Source organism: Phyllosticta citribraziliensis, assembly GCF_038025025.1.
Source record: "Phyllosticta citribraziliensis strain CPC 17464 chromosome Unknown J3D65scaffold_16, whole genome shotgun sequence".
NCBI classification, from domain to species: Eukaryota; Fungi; Ascomycota; class Dothideomycetes; order Botryosphaeriales; family Phyllostictaceae; genus Phyllosticta; species Phyllosticta citribraziliensis.
The window spans coordinates 225,382-245,555 of record NW_027117353.1 but is presented as its reverse complement, the minus strand read 5'-3'; the positions used below and the strand labels follow the sequence as shown (position 1 = coordinate 245,555).

The 20,174-nt window shown below is 54.7% G+C and overlaps 5 protein-coding genes across 5 annotated transcripts; 3 read left to right on the top strand and 2 right to left on the bottom strand.

Moving 5' to 3' along the window:
- Nucleotides 1–5: 5 nt before the first annotated feature.
- J3D65DRAFT_642228 (uncharacterized protein) lies at nucleotides 6–3,254 on the top strand. The gene is made up of 3 exons (XM_066801966.1): nucleotides 6–2,361; nucleotides 2,424–2,734; nucleotides 2,801–3,254. Exons 1-3 carry the CDS (start codon nucleotides 70–72, stop codon nucleotides 2,991–2,993), a joined length of 2,796 nt encoding a protein of 931 aa, XP_066649964.1. The 5' UTR covers nucleotides 6–69; the 3' UTR covers nucleotides 2,994–3,254.
- On the bottom strand, nucleotides 3,082–4,255 carry J3D65DRAFT_642226 (replication factor A protein 3). Its single transcript, XM_066801965.1, has 4 exons — nucleotides 4,157–4,255; nucleotides 3,705–4,101; nucleotides 3,535–3,637; nucleotides 3,082–3,470 (listed from the first exon to the last, which is right to left on the bottom strand). The coding sequence occupies exons 2-4, from the start codon at nucleotides 3,849–3,851 to the stop codon at nucleotides 3,400–3,402; spliced, it is 321 nt and encodes a 106-aa protein (XP_066649963.1). The 5' UTR covers nucleotides 3,852–4,101; nucleotides 4,157–4,255; the 3' UTR covers nucleotides 3,082–3,399.
- On the top strand, nucleotides 4,006–6,858 carry J3D65DRAFT_642224 (GTP-binding protein-like protein 1). Its single transcript, XM_066801964.1, has 4 exons — nucleotides 4,006–4,430; nucleotides 4,483–5,235; nucleotides 5,288–5,424; nucleotides 5,474–6,858. Exons 1-4 carry the CDS (start codon nucleotides 4,374–4,376, stop codon nucleotides 6,408–6,410), a joined length of 1,884 nt encoding a protein of 627 aa, XP_066649962.1. The 5' UTR covers nucleotides 4,006–4,373; the 3' UTR covers nucleotides 6,411–6,858.
- A 546-nt stretch (nucleotides 6,859–7,404) lies between these two features.
- Nucleotides 7,405–13,528, bottom strand: J3D65DRAFT_642219 (uncharacterized protein; the record flags this gene model as incomplete). The annotated part of the gene is made up of 1 exon (XM_066801963.1): nucleotides 7,405–13,528. The coding sequence occupies exon 1, from the start codon at nucleotides 13,150–13,152 to the stop codon at nucleotides 7,408–7,410; it is 5,745 nt and encodes a 1,914-aa protein (XP_066649961.1). The 5' UTR covers nucleotides 13,153–13,528.
- A 350-nt stretch (nucleotides 13,529–13,878) lies between these two features.
- J3D65DRAFT_169042 (uncharacterized protein) lies at nucleotides 13,879–18,972 on the top strand. The gene is made up of 5 exons (XM_066794237.1): nucleotides 13,879–15,813; nucleotides 15,861–15,916; nucleotides 15,965–17,201; nucleotides 17,278–18,290; nucleotides 18,349–18,972. The coding sequence occupies exons 1-5, from the start codon at nucleotides 14,002–14,004 to the stop codon at nucleotides 18,845–18,847; spliced, it is 4,617 nt and encodes a 1,538-aa protein (XP_066649960.1). The 5' UTR covers nucleotides 13,879–14,001; the 3' UTR covers nucleotides 18,848–18,972.
- Nucleotides 18,973–20,174: the final 1,202 nt, after the last annotated feature.

Below are 20,174 nucleotides of genomic sequence, written 5' to 3'. Positions count from 1 at the left end.
TCCAACCTATGACGCAGTCGCGGTCATCTTGCACCACTCCCCAGTGCTACCTCGCCATTATTTCCTCGCATGCCGACAGAACCTATCCGCCGCTCGAATCTCCTCAAACGCGTCTACGATCGTCTTCCTATGGGGCCCCGCAAGAAGGTCAAACAAAGCACCACGGGGCCCGCGCCCGACGATGCCTCTGCGCCAGGCACGCCAGCCCCCCAGGCCTCCGATCATATCGACGCCGAGCAATCCTCACCTGCACGGCAACTGACAAATGTCGAAACGAAGGCCAACTCAAAACCGACAGACCCCGCCGCTGCACAATCCGAAAGTAGCCCGACTCCCGGCCTTGCCCCGCGGAAGAGCTGGTACAGCACCGGGACGTGGAGGGTAAAGGCAGCACCCATCGCTCAAGTGGCCAAAGAGAGCATATCGTCGGCTGCTGGAGGAGTGACCTCCGACTCTAGCGAGGCAGGGAATCAGGAGAGCGGTCCGAGCACCCCAGCCAGATTATTGTCCAGCAATAGGAGGAACTCGAGCAAGTCAACCGCAATCGCTGCGTCCACGACCAAGATACACGCAATTTCAGATCGTCCAAATGATTCCAGCACCAGCTTAGCCTCCGAGCCAAAGGATACCATGAGCGGCCGTGATGTCGACCCGCCTTTGCCTCCAGATCCCGTCAAAGAAGACGACAAATTGGCGCAGACTGCCGCCGACGTTCCGGAACAGACGCAACAGTTGTCTGGAAACAGAGCAAGCTCCTACATGTCGTCGGTAAAAGGGTGGTATGGATGGTGGTCGCGACCCGATGGGTATCCCGATGCGAAAGATGTCAAGACGGCAGAAGAGGCAAACGGGGCCGAGATCGAGGCAGCAAAAGCAACATCTTTACCAGGAGTGACACCGATCGACGAGACACCAGACCCACCCAAGCAAATGGAGGAAGTGGGCAAGGATGTTCCAGCCAAGCTTGATGGCGAGTCAACAAAGAATGTCAGCAAAGGCCACCAGAGGGGAACTACGAGCAAGAGTTGGTTCTGGTTATGGAGTAGCCAACAGAATGCAGAACAATCACCCGAGGCCCCGGAACCGGCTGTGGAGCCGCCCAAGGATACGCCGGAGGTTAATGAAAACGCAGACAGCGCAGAACAGACGGGACAGGAGCCAACGCAGGAAACACGGGAAACGCAAGAACCCGTCCAGGAGTCTACACAGGAGCCTCCAGATGAAGATAAGCCTATTCATCAAGAGCCGCCCAAAAAGTCGGCGGGTTGGGCATTTTGGTCTCGTTCGCAACCAAAAGATTTTGACCAGTCAGATGCGGCTTCAACGCACAAGCAGATAGGGGAGTTGGCCGTAGCGGATACTCCTTCGCAATCACATCCGGAGGCAGCTCAGTTCAACGAACATCGAGATGAACCTCCCAAAGAGCCGAAACAGACTGCATTAAAATCCATTCGTGGCTCGCTCCGAGGCCGAGGCCGTGGTAAATCCAAACAAATAGATTCTAGACCAGAGACACCCGTCAAAGCGATTCAGCCCGAAAGCGCAAATACAACTCCAAAACCTGGCGACGAGCCAAAGGCAGAGCAAAAGGCCACTGAGGCCTCGCCAACCACCAAAAAGCAAACTCAAAAAGCTCAACCACAAGCACAAGCAAATCCCAATCTTCTTTTACCCGAATTCAAATCCACTTATCGAATGGCAGCCGCGCCTAGTTATTGGGACAAAATCCGGCATTATTTTCTAGGAGGCCACGAGCCCGAGTCCCCACACCTTCACATTGCAAAGGAGCCTCCGAAGGTTCGCAAAGCTCTCGCAATTGGAATCCACGGTTACTTTCCGGCGGCCATTCTGCAAAGAGTCCTTGGGCCGCCTACGGGCACATCGATCCGCTTCGCCAATGCTGCAGCCGAGGCAGTCGAGCGATGGACCTTGAGCCAAGGTTACCGCTGCGAGACGGAAAAGATAGCTTTGGAAGGAGAGGGCTTCGTCGGTGACAGGGTAGACACACTCTGGAAGCTTCTCCTAAACTGGATTGATCACATTCGCCACGCAGATTTCATCCTCGTTGCGTGTCACTCACAGGGCGTGCCCGTGGCAATCATGCTAGTGGCGAAGCTGATCCAATTTGGTTGCGTCAACGCGGCGCGAATCGGAGTTTGTGCCATGGCTGGCGTCAATCTGGGACCTTTTCCAGAGTACAGGAGCCGCTTCTTCGGCGGATCGGCGGGCGAGCTATTTGAGTTTTCGAGGCCGAACAGCACCGTCTCGCAGAAGTATCAGGGTGCGTTGAGGGTGGTGTTGAATTATGGAGTGAGGATAGTGTATGTTGGAAGTATCGACGACCAGCTTGTGTCTCTCGAAGTGAGTGCCCTTCAAGCCTATTCATCCGTCTGTTCCAAATTCTGACCATCTCGCACTCGCAGTCCTCGACCTTTTCCAACATATCACATCCTTACATATACCGTGCTGTCTTTGTCGACGGCCGCATCCATGCACCCGACTTCATAACGCATCTCGTAGGCTTCGTGCTCAAGCTGCGCAACCTCGGGTTGCCAGACCATGGGCTCATTCGAGAACTATCGCCCGCGTTGGCTGGCAGTTTATACTCGGGCGAGGGTCACAGCCGCATCTACGACGACCCAAACGTCTACGCATTAGCAGTGCAACACGCATTGCATACGACAAGCCTGCCAGCGAACACAAATCCCAGCTTAATCGTCAAGGACTATGATGGGTGAGATCCGCCTCGCTCTTGGCCAATCAAGGTCTTTATCTTGGAAATTTGCTAACGTCGATGTAGCGTCGGCACGGTTGGCAGCAACCCCTATTTCCTTCCCTGGGCCATGCGCGGGCTGCTGGAAGAAGATTTTGTGCGCAAAGAACTGAGCAGCGAGGTCGAGGACTTGCTCGCCCTGTTCGAGAGCTGGAAGCCTATCACGAAGCCACTCAAGGACATCCGTTTCAGGCTTGAGGCTGTGCGGAGTAAACTCTAGACGTGTGCATATGCATCAGTGGCTTCAAAAGCGCCATCCTTTTTTTGCTTGAAACGGCATCATTCATTATTTTTGGGTAAGGGCGTTGGTCAGTTTTAGCGCGGCGTTTTTGCGTGCAACGACTCGTTGACAGGGTAGGGTCGCTTTTAAGTCTGCGGCGGGATGGGGGTTTGTTGAACTTTTTGCATTTGTCGGATTTTTACTTAGAGAACAGCAATGACTTGCAATGCGTCGTCTGCACCGTCGCCTCAGGCTTATCCGCGTTGCCGCTCCTTTGAAGACGAGTCCTTCTTCCTTTTACCCTGACTTGGCCAGTGTTTGGGAATCCCTTGATAATAAAATCCCGTTATCCATTGCTGAGATTGTGGTATCTTTTATGGTGTTTTGCGTGCCTCATTTCGAATCCCTATTCCTCGCCGTAGAATATCTCCCTATGTTTGTGAGTGGCATCGACCACGGCCTCCACCGCCGTAAAGTCTGTCCTTTATCAGTCGTCATGCAGTCGCTGGGAGGTCGTGACGTGTGGGGTCTCAGGACGCACCGATGTTGGATCCAAAGTCGGTCGACGTCAGCACCTTGACGCTCAGGTCGGCGTTGACCTTGCCGATGACCTCGGCCGCGTTGTTCGGCGTCAAATGGGCATCCTGATGCGCCGTCAGTCCATAACGTCCCTTTCAACCCTTAGGTCGATCTGTGAGGTGTGGGGCGTACTCTGTTCAGGTGCAAGTTGATGGGCCCGCTGGCGTCAATGGTTGCCTCCTCGCCGCGCAGCTGCGTCACCTTGCCCAGGATGCGCACAGTCTGGTGCTTGAAGTTTTCGAGGTATTGGGCGTTGATTCGGGGGGTTGCTTCGGCCATTTTGACGAGTGTTGAGTGCAGAGGTGGTAGTAGAGGTGCTTTACGCGTGGTGGAGGACGCGACGTGATGTGGATGCGCGCATGAATCGGACCGTCGTTGGCCAGGCTCCGAGACGGGCCTCAATGACTCGGGTAGCTTTCCAGACCGCGAGCCACGGCAGTGGAGCAAAGAAGGCAACGGGCGCCCTTTTGGCCCCAAGTTTCGACCATTGACTCAATTCTCATGACTGGACTTTGGCGGCGGCGCAGCGCTTCTATCGGTTGGACCTTGGTCAAACGGCTACTCCTTGGATAGATGCGTCATACCAGTCACTCACGACTCGACCATAAAAGGTGACCGCTTCTCCCGGTGGTGCGCAACCTCCCCACTGGCAACGCCCTTCGTCGTCGACGGTCTTTCATCCAACATTCAATGACAGCGTATACCGGCATCCCTTCCATGGACTTTGCTTGGTCCGTCCTCATTGCTACTCGCATAATACGACCGACCAAAACAACCGCCCCCTACCGAATATAAGCAGCCATGGGCCCCACACGGGCAGAGAAGTTGGCGCCTCAGGACAGGCGCAAAGGCGAATCCGTAAGCTCTCGCGGACAAACCACCCGAACAGACCAATTAACGTTGTTTCCAGGCACTGAGCGACTTCGCCGAGTACGTCCAGAAACAACAAGCCAAGCGTGGCAAGAATGAGAGCTCCGCATCCACCTCGAAACCGGCCGCGCACGAGGAGCACGAGGAACTAGAGATTCTCGACCAGCTCGGTCTTGCCGACGAGTCGAGCTCCGTCAAGCTCAAGCACGTCCTGCTTGACCGCGACGCCGATACGGCCGACGAAAGCATTGCACAACTGTCCAACTACCTCAACGGCCGCTTGACCGAAGGCCATGGCGAGGCGCTGTTTGATCTCGGCCTCGAGGACAATGGTGATCCCATGGGATTCACGCGCGAGGACTGGGACTTTGCACTCGAGCGGGTGACAAAAGCGGCGGCAGACGTCAATGCCGACTCGCGGTTATTAATGACCCGAAATGTGGGCGGCAACAACGAGGTTGGACCGCTCAATACAAAAGACACGAGTGTCAGTGGGAAGCTTATCATACGGCGACGTCCGGAGAGTGTCGACGACGTCATTGAAACGAGGATTGCCGTTGTCGGCAATGTCGATGCTGGAAAATCAACCATGCTGGGTGTCCTCGTCAAGGGCGGGCTCGACGACGGCAGAGGAAAGATGCGCGTGAATCTATTCCGCCACAAACATGAGATTGAGAGTGGCCGGACTAGCTCTGTTGGTATGGAAATCATGGGCTTCGACAGCAAGGGTGAGGTGGTGTCGTCAACTGTCCCCGGCCGGAAACTGTCGTGGGAGGAGATTGGCCGAAGATCAGTAAGTGAGGTCGTTCTGTGCTTGGAAACGGTCTCTGACATTTCATCCGTAGGCCAAAGTCATTAGCTTCACCGATTTGGCTGGCCACGAAAAATACCTGAGGACGACTGTCTTTGGTATGCTGAGCAGTGAGCCAAACTACTGTCTCCTCATGGTAGCTGCGAATAACGGTCTCATTGGAATGTCCAAGTACGGTCACTACTTGTTGATGGTATTTCGACTGCTAACAAATGTGTAGAGAGCACCTGGGAATCGCTGTGGCCCTCAATGTCCCAATCATGGTTATCATCACCAAAATCGACATTTGCCCGCCAAACATTCTCCAAGAGACGATAACACAACTGACCAAAATTCTCAAATCCCCTGGAGCCCGCAAAATACCCATCTTCATCAAGGACCGTGAGACCTGCATTAACACAGCCACTCAATTCGTCAGTCGGCGCATTTGTCCCATCTTCCAAGTTTCCAACGTCACTGGCGAAAGCGTTGACCTCGTCCGCACGTTTCTCAACATCATCCCGCATCACGGCAACTACGACGTTGACGCGCCTTTTGAGTTCCATGTGAATGACACGTTCAGCGTCCCCTTTGTCGGGACCGTGGTCTCTGGCGTCGTCAAATCCGGTTTCTTGCATTCGGGCGATACGGTGCTCATTGGACCCGACTCGCTCGGGCAGTTCATCACAACCAAAGTGCGCTCCATCGAGCGAAAACGCATCCCCGTGCCCGGCTGCGCAGCGGGACAATCGGCTTCACTCGCGCTGCGCAACGTCCGCCGCAAAGATGTGCGCAAAGGCATGGTCGTCCTGCCGCGTGTGGACCCAGCCGCCCCGCAGCCCAAGGTGTATCGCGAGTTCACTGCCGAGGTGCTCATCTTGTCGCACGCAACGACCATCAAGACCAAGTACCAGGCGATGCTACACGTCGGCCCTGTCAGCCAGACGTGCGCCATCATCGACATTGACCGCTCCTACATCCGAACGGGCGACCGCGCCACCGTCGCGTTCCGATTCGTACAGCGCCCGGAGTACCTGACGGTTGGCGAGCGCATCCTGTTCAGGGAGGGCAGGACCAAAGGATTGGGCATTGTCAAGGGCCTGGGTTACGATGTCAACAACCCACTGAATCCCGAGGACAAGGCGGCGGCGGCGGCTGAGAAGAATGGTGGAAAGTAGCTGCGCGGTGGGGGTTTTCGGTGAGTAGACTGACCCGGTGCGGTGCCTGTCTACGCTGTTATGAAGTCTTTTCTGCTTTCTTTTATTTCTTCTTTCCCCTTTCTGCTCGTCACTGCTCGTTTGCATGTCGCCTTAATTGGGCAAATCACGACCCGGGCCCGTCCGCTTTGGCGTTCCACGACGCGAATTGGCGCAAAGGAAGGGCGATATTGCAGTTCTGCAATCCCTCTACTCCACCCGCCTCTTTCATTTTCTTTTCTTTTCTCGCTCACTGTATGTACATGAATCGTCTCAAAATTCATCGAATCTGCATCCACTTTGCTCCGTGCGTTAACTTGCCAAAAGCGTCCAGTACATAGAGCGTAGAAGTAACATCGATCGTCACGTACGACCATAGCAGGTAGAAAACTCGGAATCCCGTCCGCTCTTCCATAGATAAGCTACCTTGCGGCCGATTAGTAGTTGCGTGGGTGACCAGCAGCGAATCCCGGCTGTTGTACGTTTTGCAGATTTTTTCTCTTTTCCTTTTTGCTGGTGCGTGCGTGCGTAGGGTGGTACGTGCGGTGATGGACGATGAGGAGGAGGAGGATAGTTAAAGGTACATAACAGGGACAGTGAGGATGAGGTTATGTCTTTGATTTATGCTCTAAAATACTTTCTCTCTTCCTTTGGATTGTCTACAACAGATGGCTAACGCAAAGACGCAAGACACTGTCCTTCGGCTACGGAGGTTACCCCGTCTCCACAACAGCAGTGGTTCTTCGATTACGCATGAAATTGACTATTCTCTCATAGTTTGGTCACAGCACCTTTATCTTGTTGCAGATACACTGTAGCTATGTTTGCGAGCGGCAAGTCAAATTCAACGGCAAAGCTTCATTATTAAAGTGGCACTGGCGGTAAATAAACCCAAAGCCAAACACGGGCAACAAAAGAGACCGACCTAAGTCCTTTACCCCCTCATTCCCCTCCCATCCACCCCCTTACCAACCACCCACTACCCCGGCCCCCCATAGAACGAACTAACCGTAACCCCATCTCTAACCTTCTCCGCACAAACCGCACACCCGCCCTTCCGCGTATCACACGGCGGCTCCACAAACCGCGTCCAGTCATGCTTGCCGCCGACGCCCGGCACCCACTCGTCCGCAAACGTTTGCGCGAGCCACGCGTGCCGTTCGGGATCTGCGTCGCGCAGCCGCTCCAGCTGCCGCTCCAGCAGCTGCTCGATGACGTCTTCTTCGACATCGGCGTAGCCGCCGCTGTTGCACTTGGCCAGGCGCCGCGTGTATTCGGCGGATTGCGTGGGCGTGATGCCGTCGTGGAGGGCCCAGTAGGCGATGTAGCGCTGGAGGCTGAGCTTGAGGTAGGAGGGGAGTGCGTCGGGGACTGCCTCTTCTTTTTCTTCGATTTTGGAGGAGGAGAGTGAGTTGGAGGAGGAGCTGTTGCTGGAGTGCCTGCGCTTGGGGCGGTCGGCGGGCGAGTTGGACGACGACGAGGACGAGCCGTAGTCGGTGCTTTCGGAGTTGTTGGGCTCGTCTTCGTCGTTGTCCTCCTCCTCGAAAAGATCGTTGTACTCCCCGTCGTCGCTTCCGAGGTATCTGGAGCCGACGTCCAGGCGCGAAAGAGTCTCGTCGTTGTCGTTTTCACTCTCACTCAATGGACTTGACTCACGACTACTGGAGATACTGATGTGGTCTTTCGCGCCACCATCCCTTTCTTCCTCTCTATCATCCTCAGCATACTCCTCTTCCTCAATATCGGTAAACACGTCTTCTTCATCTTCATCATCCGTTTCCTTCTCCTGTTCATCACTATCTTCCTCTTCTTCAGTGTCGGTCACTTCTTCAATTTCGGTCTCTTCTTCAATATCGACCTCTTCCTCATCCCCTTTCTTCTCTTGATCATCACCCTCTTCCTCGTCCACTTCCATCTCACGCGGCATAGTAGGCTCCCAATCATAATCCCTCGCGCCATCATCATCGTCTTCACCACTCCCGCCAAAAATGCCGCTGCTGCTGTCCTCCGACGGCGTCTCCCACACGTCATCTTCACTCGCTGGAGCTTTGCGCTTGTCCGGGTCAACAAACTCCGGTCCGTCAGTGTCAGAGCCACTATCCGACGATCCAGTCCCGCCCGTCTTTTTCGGTCTGCTCGCGTTCAGGGCACGTCTGCGAGGCTGTTGCTTTGCTGGCGGTCTCTGCTGTTTTCCGGTGTCCTTTGGAACATGGCTGGGCTTCTTGCCCGACGCGTCCTGCGTGCCGTCCCTGTTCGCCTCTTGGCGCGCGCCGAGGAGGAATCTGTCGAACTGGGATGTGTCGGTCACTTTTGGTGTCTCACGGCGGGGGAAACGGTTGGAAAATGGAAGCGTTCCACTTCCCCTCTTTCCGCTCTCAATGGCCGTTCGCGGGTCAAGATGTCTGTCCTTCCTCGCGAAATCCCGAGAAGTGTCTTTAGCTCGAATAACAACTCCGGAAGGAGTCCGTTGGGAGGTCGGTTTCGAAGAGGTTTTCGGCGTAGGATATGGGACGAATGGTTTAAAAGGCCACCCCTCGCGGTCTCGCTTCCCAGACGGAGTGGTATCATTGACTTTGGGATTGTAATTAGGATGGTCCTTGTAGAAGTCGGACTTCCACTTACGAAGACCTTCTGCTGTATCCGCGTTGTTCAACTTTCGAAGCCAGCTCGCAGACTTATTGTCGGTCATTTGAGTCTCCTCTACGATCTTCCTCATCCGTTCTCTGGTGCTAGCGGCCCTGAGGACGGGTCGCGGCTTCTCCGTGGACTTCTGTTTCGAGAGGTTTTGGTACTCGAGGGGCGGAATTTTAATTCTATAACTGAGCCACACATCCCTTAACTCATCCATAGAGTCAGCTTTGTTCGCTTGACTTTCCCAGTAATCGCATTGCTCTGCAGGAAGTGTGTTTTGCCTTCGGCATCGTTGAATTGACCTGAAGAGTTTTTCTCTGGTAACCTCGATAGGAGGGTCTGTAGCAGGAAAGACCGCGCTTTCACTGCCGCCGATCTTTTCCGTGTCATTCGTAGGTTCCACAGGGACAGTCCTTTTTGGGTCGATGGACTTCAGATATTCCCTATGCTTCGGATCTGAGGGGTTTTTGTACTTGGGGGGAAGCCCTATCTCGGTGGTGAAATTGTCCCACGCGTCAAATACCGCGGACTCAGAGCCAGCTTTGCTCATTTGCCTTTCCCAGAAAGAGTGCTGCCATTTATTAATCTCGTTGCGCCTTCGCGATTCTTGAAGCATGTGCGGGAATAATCTTTTCCAAAACTCGATTTCGTTATCTTCAGACGGCTCCGTCTCATAGCTAGGGGCAGTATTGTGCGAGTCAGCTTGCGTAAGGGCTGGCGTCTCATGATCGGGAATAATCTCGTCTGGGACGGTATCCATTGCAAGAGGCTCATCATCGACCACCAGTGTGTTCAGGCGCCTGCGTTTGTCCGGACGTTCGAGGTCAGTCCTGTCGTCCGATGTTCCTGGTCCAGACTGCGTAGGGATTTGTGCTGCAGGTGCCTTGGATCTGGGGGTGAAAAGGCCTGCAAAGGACGAAAACCCACCAGAAAGGCCACCTTTTAAAGAGTCCCAATGGCCCGGAGACGTATCTGGATGTGGCCGCTTGAGGCTTCCAGGTCTGGAAACTTCGACACGTGGTGGATTCTGCTCAGTAGATATACCCGCATTGCGCTCATATTGTGGGAAGGTGTGAGGAGAGGCGAGATCGGGACCAGGAATAGTTCTTGAGCGGGATCGTCTTGGAGTGTGCCTGGGAGGAGGCACGTGAGATTTTTCAGGCGCAGCAGAGGACGGTCCGAGGTCCCGAATCCCATTCCGGCCGCCGTAAGCGTTAAAACCAGCGGATGGAGGCTCATGCTGAGGTGGTATCCTCGGAGTCGCAGAGAACCTACTCCGAGGAACGATAGATTTCTCAGGCGCAGCAGAGGACGGTCTGAGATCTCGAAAGCCATTTCGGCCGCCATACGCGTTGAAACTAGCAGACGGAGTCTCGGTCTGAAATGGTGTCCTGGTAGTTGCCATGAGCCTCCTCCGAGGCACGTTTGATCTTTCGGGCGCTGCAGGGAGCGGTCTGAAATTTCGAAAGCCATCGTAGCCGTCGTATGCGTTGAGATTATCAGAAAGAGTATTGCGAGACGCCACAAGCATATTCCGAGGAAGTTCAATCTCCTTTGGGGTTCTTGAGTGGGCCAAGCCGTCTACGTCATGCTCCATGGTCTCATTGCGAGATGTTGTCCTGAGAGATGGCCTGGCCAAGAAACGAGTGGTTCTAGGGCGAGCACTCAGATCGTTTTGATCCGAGTCGGACTCAATCAACCGATCCTCATTGTGAGAGGCTGTCCCGCGAGATGTCCTAGGCGAAAAGGGGCTATCGGGGCTAGCATATAGATCATCTGGATGCGAATCAGACCCAACCAACGGCGCGTCGTAGGAGGCTATCCCGGGAGATGCCCTAGGCGAAAAAGGGCCATCGGGGCCAGCACCCAAACCATTTGTACGCGATTCAATGTTGTCCAACGGCTTCGTCCTGAGAACAGACTTCGGTGTTTGTCTGTTGGTAGGTGGTACGTAAGCAGAGCCGGGAAACGTAGACATGGCGCCTGGCTGATAGTTTGAGTTCAACGTCGAAGGGCGTGCAGGTGGCCTGGAGGTTGTCGCTGGGAAACGGCCCGGTGGATTTGAAAAAGAAGCTGGTTGTCCGTTGACGGAAGGCTTTGGAGCAGCAAATGGGTCCTTATTCTTGAAGCTCACAGAGCTAGGACCATTTCCCCGTTCTGTATTGTTCTTCGGGAAGCTAGGAGACTTAGCAGACATGCCGTCAGGCTGCTGCTTGTCGGAAAACACTGCGGCGGATGAGCTAGGCCTCAAAAGAGATCCGAAAGCAGCCTTGCGGTCGGGGGTGTGCACCGACGCGTAGTAAGCCGAATCAAAGAAGTTGCCAGAACTAGAAGAGAACTCTGGATTTCGATCGTTGGAAAATATCCTTGGAGTTGGGCTCGGCGTTCCAGGACTTCGAGGGCCACGGCCACTTCGTGCATTTCCAATCGACACGTCGGGACGAAGACCTCCAGAATTCAAACCACCACCAGGTTGACCAGGTTTTGGGAAAGCGCCAGCGGACGTGGGAGTGGTCAAGTTTGATGGGTTGTTGCGCCTAGGCCTTCCCCATCCCCTTCCTGATTCTGCTGGTGCGCTGTCTGCTGGCTTCGTGATTACCAAAGCAGGGACCGGTGGTCGCGAGTCGAGAAGAGTTCCTGCGTTAAGCGGCTCGATTCTCTCGCCTCCAATCATTGGTTCCGGGGTGTATGGCGTAAATGCTGCCGGTGCGGAATGTCTCTCGTAGCAGAGACGGCGCGGGCCGGTGTTACGGTGTGAAGCGGATGATCTGACGGCAGGACTGATCATTCTCTCATCTTCTAAAGGACGGCGATGTAGGAATGGAATCTCAGCTCCATCGTCATCGAATTCTAGGTAGCGTGGGCCGTGGCTTCTTGACCTTTTCGAGAAAGGTGTAGCTGATCGACCTTGTAGACTCCTGGCTCTCCTCAGGCTGTTTGAATACGACGCATAGGAGGGTTTGGGGGTTTGTGGATCCGTCGACGTTGGTTTTGGTTGTTGGTCAAGGTTCTTTGCTTCCGCCAACACTTGCAACTCTTGGAGGTGTTTTCTCCGGATCTTCAGTTTTTGCTTTTGGTGCCAATCCAACATTCGCTGATGTGCGTAATCGAATTTAGAATCGCTTTCTTGAGGCAAGTGTGCCAAGTCAAGTTTCTGCTGCTGACGCAGCTCTTCGGCCTCCTGAACTTGGAGCCTCCTGCATGTCTTGAAATCTTCGTGACGAAGGCCAGTCTGAAGATCCCGCTGGAGTGTTGTGAGATGCTCATTGTGCTTCCCAAAATAAAATTTCACGGGTCGAGGTGCTCCAGAGATGCTGAGGCTTTCTCCGGAACTGCTCCCAGCATCCAGGTCGTTCGAGATCTTCCTGTGAACCTGGGTTGGACTCGGTGGTGTATACGATGGGATTGATGCGCTTCTTCCGTGCGGCGTCAATGGTGTCCCTTGTCCATGTGTTCCTGGTATTATTTGAAGCGGGCCGATACCTTGCAGGTATTCTTGTCTCTGCTTGATGTGCTCCTCATCTCGGCGGCGACGTCGTTCTTCGTATCTTTCGTGGTTGTCAATCCCCCACTGATCATCCAACACTTGCTCGTATTCGTCGTTGAAATCATCCACTGACAGCCTCAGGTACTTGAGAGCCTCAAACGCGGCATCATGAACAAAATCATCATACTCTGCCCAAGTCCGTTCGCGCTTGTAGATTGGATCGACCTGCGCTCCCCACGCTCGCCAAAAAACCAGAGCGGTCCGCTTTGTCCTTTCCCTGCGTTCCTCTTTGGGGATTTCGTTAAACTTAAGGTCCATATTGGCAATGACTCTTGCGAACAGCATTGCGGTTTCTTCAGCGTGAAGGGCATTCATTTCCATCTGCTGTCGCTCGACCAAATGGTCGTAAGCTTTGATGACCATTGGCATGACGTTCCTCTGGGATTCATCCAACCTGGGAGCAATGTCGGCCCACCATCCGTACGGTTTGGGCAACGGAGCCGCGGGGATGGTTGCATAGGCTGGATACATGTCGCCCCTGTGAAGAACATCTGGTTGTTGGCTGTCTCCGTCGGGCTCGGGAGATGAGTCGGGTAGTTGCGACATGATGGTCAGCGGTTTCTGAAGGCGAGAAGACGTGGAAGCAAGAAGTGGAAATGGCTCGCGCGTAGACGGTCAGACTAGAAAGATGTGGAGAAGCAAGTTCTTTAGTAGCGGGCGCATGGCTGCTTGCGGAGCGGACAACGAGTTGGTCATTGTCGTCCATTCTGCAAGGTTGCTTCTTTGAGCTTTGGCGAGTGTTGTAGGACAGACACGCGGAGAGTGACAGGCAGGGAGTTTGTAGAGGTTGACAAAGCGACTTGAGCACAAAGAGGCGAACCGGATGCAGGGCGAAGGACGTGAAGGAAGCAATGCGCATAGCAGAGCAGCAGTGTTTCAGCAGGCGCAGGTGGAGGTGGTCTGGGGTGGGTGCAGATCAGAGGGTCCCAGAGTCGGTCAGGTCTGGAGCTGGCGGCGGGCCTGGGACCCACTGATGCACCACCTGCGAGGCGAGACCCTGGGCTGGGCTGATGGATGTCATGAATCCTCCCGCCGCGCCCGCTACACTGCTGCGACAAACTGAGGAGAGAGAAAAAATGATTCTGCTCGTCTGGACTGCCTCTGGTGCTGTCGTCCAACCCCTTCCCTCCCTTCTTCCTCACCACCATCTCCCCCCATGCCGTTTCTGCGCTCAGGTCCTCTGCTCTTCAGGTCCCCAGCCAAACGCCGAATCCCTGCCTACCACTGGTACATGTACCAACCGAGTGCCGGTGCTAAATACCTTAGCCTTCGGTGCGCTAGCCTCGCCAGTCGTCGCCATCGTCATTCCGCAGCCGCGCCTTCAGCTTCCATCTGCTGCTCGGCCTGTGCTCGTCGAGGCGTCGACATGCCCACGACTCGCGCCCTTCCGCCTCTATGAATAATCCTCGCTCCATCTTCACCGGACGACAGGGCACCTCCGACGACTCCAACAACTCAGAGAAGCGCCGCCTGAGCACTCCCGAGTATTGCGCCACGCTGGACAACCTTTCCTCCACCCCCGTCCGTACTCAAGTCGCCGCCGCCGCCGCCGCCGCCTCGCATCACCACAGCACCACCACCACCACCACCACCTTTGCGCGTCCCGCTTGGCCCTCAAAGCCCACCCCCGGCCAACCTCCCTCTCTGAACCGCTCCTCAGACCCGCAGCCTTGTTCGCCGCCGAAACCTGTCGCTGATTCTTTTGTCACCCCTTCCAAGCCCGCTGAAAAGCGCGCCGCCAGCCACTCGACCTCGGCTCCAGAAGTCAAACCTCCCTCCGAGCCTCTGCACAAGCGTCGCAAGCTTCACACTCGCTCGCGCCATACTCTGGACCACTTTGACTTCTCCTGGCCTCCCCGCGACAAGAAGCCGCAGCCCCCGTCGCCGCTCTTTTTTTCAAACACCAAGCGAGCCAGGCCGCCTCTGCCTGCCCGCTTCTCCAGCTCCGAGGCCGCTGCGAGGATGATGAGCAATGCCCGCGAGGACAGTGGCATCAGAACCGTCACTCTCGCTCGCGGCACCCTCGCAACCTCCAGCCCAGTTCAACGACCCTCCCCCGCCTCCCCCGATTCTCGAGACAAGGAGCTTCCTCGCGGGCTGAGCCAGATTGGTATAACCGAGTTGCTGGAACACGATGGCCGACCGACCTTCATCGTGGACTTGGGGGATCCCTCTGTATATGGTCCAGGGTACTTGAATATAGTATTCGCAAATGCGGCGCTCCGATCGAGCACGGGACTTGTCGATTTAATTACCGGAAAAGCTGTGAATGATGCCAAAGACCCTTCAACCCTCAGAAGTTTCGCCCAGTTCAAGACGTGGCTCCTTTCTGCCGTTGTGAATGGTGAATCTTTGGATGTTTGTCTCCCGGGCCTTCTCTACAGCGACCTATCCTGGAACGCATACACCATTCGAAAACGATACCGCATCGTGAGCGGCAACTATGCCATGCCGCCACCCTCGGAGACCTCGTCATCCATCCCCAGCTCGGCCACGACGCAACCGCCGCCATCAGCGTCTTTACTGGTCTCCAACGACGAGCCCGAGGGCCCCGTGGACACCGAGGCTCCAGAAACAGAAGCAAGAGACTACTTCGGCCTACCCAATTCCCCCGGTCTTCCTGCAGACACTCCCATCCAAAGCTCTCTCCTACCTTCGTCGCAAGATACAGGCACAGACCTTCCCGATACCCCGTCCGCCATCGCTGCAACCGGTCTGGCCAATCGCGCTCTCGGTACACCCGACATTATGGCAATGTCATCTCATCCTTCACTATCAAATGAGTGCGTTCTCCGAGCTGCTGTTGCGGGCGATGTTGATTCATTCTTCGGCAGTGACCCAAGTATACATCTTCGTAAAGAGCTCGGCTTCTTTGATTGGACCCGCCTAACCATTACTTCCGACCTGCCCAAGCACATTCAGTTTGCCCGCAGCATCGACTGGGCATCGACGCCGCTAGGGCCAATCGAATATTGGTCGGCTGATCTCCGAAACTATGCAAACCTCGTCATGGCATCACCTCACCCAGCTGCCATGTACTGGGGTGATGATCTTGTTGCTATATACAACGAGGCCTACGTCTTACTTGCAGGGCAGAAGCATCCCAGGTTGATGGGACAACGTTACAAGGACGCTTGGGCTGAAATCTGGAACGAGGTCAAAGAAGTCTTTGTCAATGCCAAGCTGAGCGGCCAAGCTACAATGAAGGTATTCAGCCAAATGTCTTTGTTAGTAAAAATTCTCACTTCTTCTAGGACGATGATTGCTTGTTTATCAGGCGCAACGGCTTCCTTGAAGAGACGTACTTTTCGTGAGTATCGAGTCTTGTCTTGGTGGTATGACAGCTGATCTTGTACAGATGGTCCATAATACCCATGATTTCAAACGGAAAAGTCATGGGTCTTTACAATCCTGCGTTCGAGAAGACTAGAAGAAAAATCGCCGAGAGACGGATGCTCACTCTTCGTGAGGTAGGGGAGCGAACGGCAGCGGCGAGAGACATCAAGGGCTTTTGGGCACAGGTATTGGCCGCGCTGACCAGTAACGAGCATGACACGCCCTTCGTGCTACTTTACTCTGTTTCGGATGAGTCCGATAGCGACTCCTCTTCGATACATTCCAGCAGCATGTTCGGCACGAAAGTATGCCTATTAGAAGGGTCTCTGGGTGTGCCGAAAGGCCACCCTTCCGCACCACGCAATCTGGAGCTCAAGACGAGTACGGAAGGCTTCTGTCCGGTGTTGCGAGAGGTCATGAAGACGGACAAGCCGGTCCTGCTTGAAGTAGGGACCGGTGAACTTCCAGCTGATATGCTGGACGGCATCGAGGGACGGGGCTTTGACGATCCGGTTCGGTCGGTCGTCGTATGCCCTATCCACCCAACGACGGGCGAAGCAATTTTGGGCTTCCTCATATTGGGTGTCAATCCGCGCCAACCGTACAACGACGACTACAGTCTATTCGTGCAGCTTCTTAGTCGGCAGTTGGCGACATCTCTGGCTTCAGTCGTGTTGTTTGAAGAAGAGATCCGGCGAGGTCAAAGAGCAGCGAAACTTGCCGCACTCGATCGCATGGAGCTGTCCGAGCAGCTTGCCGCCCGGACTCAGGAGGCGCGGGACAGTGAGACGAGGTTCACACGAATGGCGGAATTCTCCCCTGCAGGCCTCTTCATCGCCGACTCGGAAGGCCACATTACCTATTGCAACGACACGTGGTACTTGATCTCACGAGTGCCCAAGAACAGTGCCAGTACAGACCGCTGGATAAATGCAGTCAAGGTTGAGGACCAAAAGCTCGTCATGAGCTTGTGGAGCAGGCTTGTCGAGAATGCCGAAGCTGTCACTGCTGAATTCCGATTCAGAGCCCCCTGGGAAGACAGCAATGGCAACAGAACAGATACATGGGTTCTCTTCAGCGCCTACCCTGAAAAGGATGAACGTGGTCACCTCAAGAGTGTCTTTGGCACCATTACCAACATCAGCCAGCAAAAGTGGGCGGAAGACTTCCAGAAACGCAAGATGGAGGAGGCAGTTGAGTTGAAGCGCCAGCAAGAGAACTTTATCGACATCACCTCTCACGAGATGCGTAATCCTTTGGTATGTCAGCTATACAAGGAGCAGTCATTCACCGCTGCAATTGTAAATGGTCCTGCTGTATGCTAACCCGTCTCAGAGTGCAATCCTTCAATGCGCCGATGAGATTTCCTCGAGTCTTGCAGAGTTCAAAGACACAAATGCCGACAACTTCCACAGCCGCGGTGTTGCAGATATTGACGCAGAGCTCGTCACGAGCAACATTGACGCGGCCCAGACCATTGCTCTTTGCGCGCAGCATCAAAAACGCATCGTCGACGATGTCCTGACACTGAGCAAACTCGATTCGGCCATGCTCCTTGTCACTCCGGTCGACGTGCAGCCATTGACAGTTGTCCAACGAGCCCTGAAAATGTTCGAAGGCGAGCTTCAAACTGCCGACATTCAAATGGAATTCGTTGTGGACGAATCCTTCCAAAGACTGGGCGTGGACTGGGTGAAACTGGACCCCTCCCGAGTTCTCCAGGTCCTCATCAACCTAACCACCAATGCCATCAAATTCACAACAACGGAATCCAAGCGTACTATTCGATTAACCATCGCAGCCTCGACCGAGAAGTTTTCGTCCCTGGAAAATCGGCTCGTGGACTATTTTCCAACGCGCTCCAAACGCATCGACATGACCCGGGGATCCGACTGGGGCACAGGCGAAAACATTTACATCCACTTTGCCGTGCAAGATACGGGCCGTGGACTCACCGAGGAGGAGAAGAAGCTACTATTCTTGAGATTTTCACAAGCGTCGCCTCGCACGCATGTGCAATATGGCGGATCAGGCCTTGGACTCTTTATCTCGCGGGAGCTGACGGAGCTTCAAGGCGGCGAGATTGGCGTCTCCTCAGAAGCAGGCAAAGGCAGCACGTTTGCCTTTTACGTCAAGGGTAGGCGGTGCTGCCCCCCAGAGGATCTATGCGAACAATACGCCATCAATCTCGGCCGCACGGCCAGCGATTTGCGGAAGAGGGCTGGCGGGTCGCAGGAATCAGTGGTCAAAACCAAGGACTTTGCACCCGCCGTGAGCTCTGTGCCGACAGAGAATGCTCCCGCGAAGGCAAAGGAAAGGAAGGATACCGTCGTTTTGATTGTAGAGGAGTAAGATCACCTTCCTTTAGTGTTTCTTTCATGTTCGTTATTGACTAATGTGGGACAGCAACCTCGTCAACCAAAGAGTGCTGCAAAAGCAGCTGAAGAACGCCGGTTTCAGCGTCCACGTCGCCAACCACGGCGGCGAATGCCTGGACAAGCTGCGCCATAGCACGCACTTTGCCTCGACCAACCGCCAAGGCTCGGCAGACCACGAAGATAACCCCCTTCTCGATCTTTCGGTGGTCCTCATGGACCAGGAAATGCCCGTCATGGACGGCCTGGCAGCAACGCGCAAGATCCGCGAGTGGGAGTCGTGCGGCAAGATTGTGCGGCACTTGCCCATCATCGCGGTCACGGCGAACGCGCGCGCCGAGCAGATTGCGCAGCTCATGGCCGCCGGCATGGACGACGTCGTCAGCAAGCCATTTCGCATTCCAGAGCTGGTGCCGAAGATTGAAGAGCTGGCCGCGCGGTGGTCAGGCGCCGGGGAGCGAGAAGACGAGGGCAACGATGAGAGTAACGTGGGCGGTGCCGGAGTGGAAGCATCAATGAGCATGGGGTAGACGTGCGGCGTTTACAGAGTCGGGTCAGGGGGTTCATCTCACGCCTTCCCCCCCCCCCCCCCCCCCTTTTTTTTTTCTTTCTGTTTCTTTCTGTTGGTTGGGCGGGCGGGCGGTTTGTATAAAGATACCATGGGATACAGGGCCTGGAGGGCCACGCACGCACACACGGCGTGCTGCATCCAGGCCGGAATATTGGCGCATACAGGAACGGAAGGATGGACGAACAGGACGGCAACGGGCATCGGGACAGTTACAAGAGTCGGCAGCATTCGCATCGCATCGTCTTACCAGGTTTTGCTCTGGGTTCTAAAGTCACTTTTTCTTTGGTCGCGAGGAGCTTTGTTCTTCGCTGTCTCCTTCGGCCTTTCTTGCATTTTTGCGTCCTTGTTAGGAGAGCAGCATACCGTCGCATGCCGTCTTTGCCTGATTTACTTGGCAGCTGCCAATCGAGCGTTTGATCAAAGGGGTCCCGTTTTGTCGTTTTTGCGTGTTGCTTCCTCTCGCATCTCCACTTCGTTCGCAGCCTCTGATTCTCCTTGCGGTTTGGCACCTTGCGCTCTTCTTGCATGTTTACCATCATGATCATTTCTCTAGGCCGCACAGAACAGCCCGTCTTCTCCACACATTTCTTCTCTTCCGTATGGCATTGCTTCCCGTCATCACTTTTGCTTTGCGGCTTGGCTTCTATTTCGAAGCCGGAAACCGAGTCTATATCGCGTCATCTCGATTTGTGTACAGCAAGGCACTGGCATAATGAATTATTGCACATATGAATATGTTTGGCTTTGGGGGCGTGGGCTGTGGAGGTGGGACAGGCCGACGTTTTGAGAATTTGTTGCAATCGTGACTCGTGGCATGTGCAGTCATAGAATGCATGGTTCGATGCGATTATTTGTCAAAAATAAATCTCTTCATTGCTTGTTCTGCCAGCGCCTGCCAACGCCTGCCAACCACCAACACCCACGAGACCATCCTACAAAGCCTATGAGCATTTGAATCAGCTACCGATGTATTTAAAAAATAAAGTGGAAAGGTATTCAGGTCCTGCGTCCCGTTTCCTTCAGACAGGTGAGAAGATTATTGGGTAGCTGGTTTCGTAACCCTTTCCTGCCCAGCTGGAGGAAACCAGCTAGGTGGTCGGTGTCTTATGGCCCCAGCGTGCTCGTCATGGAGGGAGAAGGATGAGGGGTAAGAGAGAGAGAGAATGCTTACGTGGGTGCAGGTGGTCTTGAGCTTGCATCTGTTCGAGTTGTAGTCGAGGTTGTCGTGGGCGGGAAGCAAGCGGGTCGGTTCGGTGGTGGCGCACAGACCACATCCACTGACGTAA

Bases quoted from the DNA above. Each gene is read 5' to 3' on its own strand.
- J3D65DRAFT_642228 (XM_066801966.1), top strand. From the start codon at position 70: ATGCCGACAGAACCTATCCGCCGCTCGAATCTCCTCAAACGCGTCTAC. The intron at 2,362-2,423 runs GTGAGTGCCCTT...TCGCACTCGCAG, and splicing joins ACCAGCTTGTGTCTCTCGAA to TCCTCGACCTTTTCCAACAT. The intron at 2,735-2,800 runs GTGAGATCCGCC...ACGTCGATGTAG, and splicing joins ATCGTCAAGGACTATGATGG to CGTCGGCACGGTTGGCAGCA.
- J3D65DRAFT_642226 (XM_066801965.1), bottom strand. From the start codon at position 3,851: ATGGCCGAAGCAACCCCCCGAATCAACGCCCAATACCTCGAAAACTTC. The intron at 3,638-3,704 runs GTACGCCCCACA...ACGGCGCATCAG, and splicing joins TCAACTTGCACCTGAACAGA to GATGCCCATTTGACGCCGAA. The intron at 3,471-3,534 runs GTGCGTCCTGAG...GATAAAGGACAG, and splicing joins CGACTTTGGATCCAACATCG to ACTTTACGGCGGTGGAGGCC.
- J3D65DRAFT_642224 (XM_066801964.1), top strand. From the start codon at position 4,374: ATGGGCCCCACACGGGCAGAGAAGTTGGCGCCTCAGGACAGGCGCAAA. The intron at 5,236-5,287 runs GTAAGTGAGGTC...TTTCATCCGTAG, and splicing joins AGGAGATTGGCCGAAGATCA to GCCAAAGTCATTAGCTTCAC. The intron at 5,425-5,473 runs GTACGGTCACTA...ACAAATGTGTAG, and splicing joins GGTCTCATTGGAATGTCCAA to AGAGCACCTGGGAATCGCTG.
- J3D65DRAFT_169042 (XM_066794237.1), top strand. From the start codon at position 14,002: ATGAATAATCCTCGCTCCATCTTCACCGGACGACAGGGCACCTCCGAC. The intron at 15,814-15,860 runs GTATTCAGCCAA...CACTTCTTCTAG, and splicing joins GCGGCCAAGCTACAATGAAG to GACGATGATTGCTTGTTTAT. The intron at 18,291-18,348 runs GTAAGATCACCT...AATGTGGGACAG, and splicing joins GTCGTTTTGATTGTAGAGGA to CAACCTCGTCAACCAAAGAG.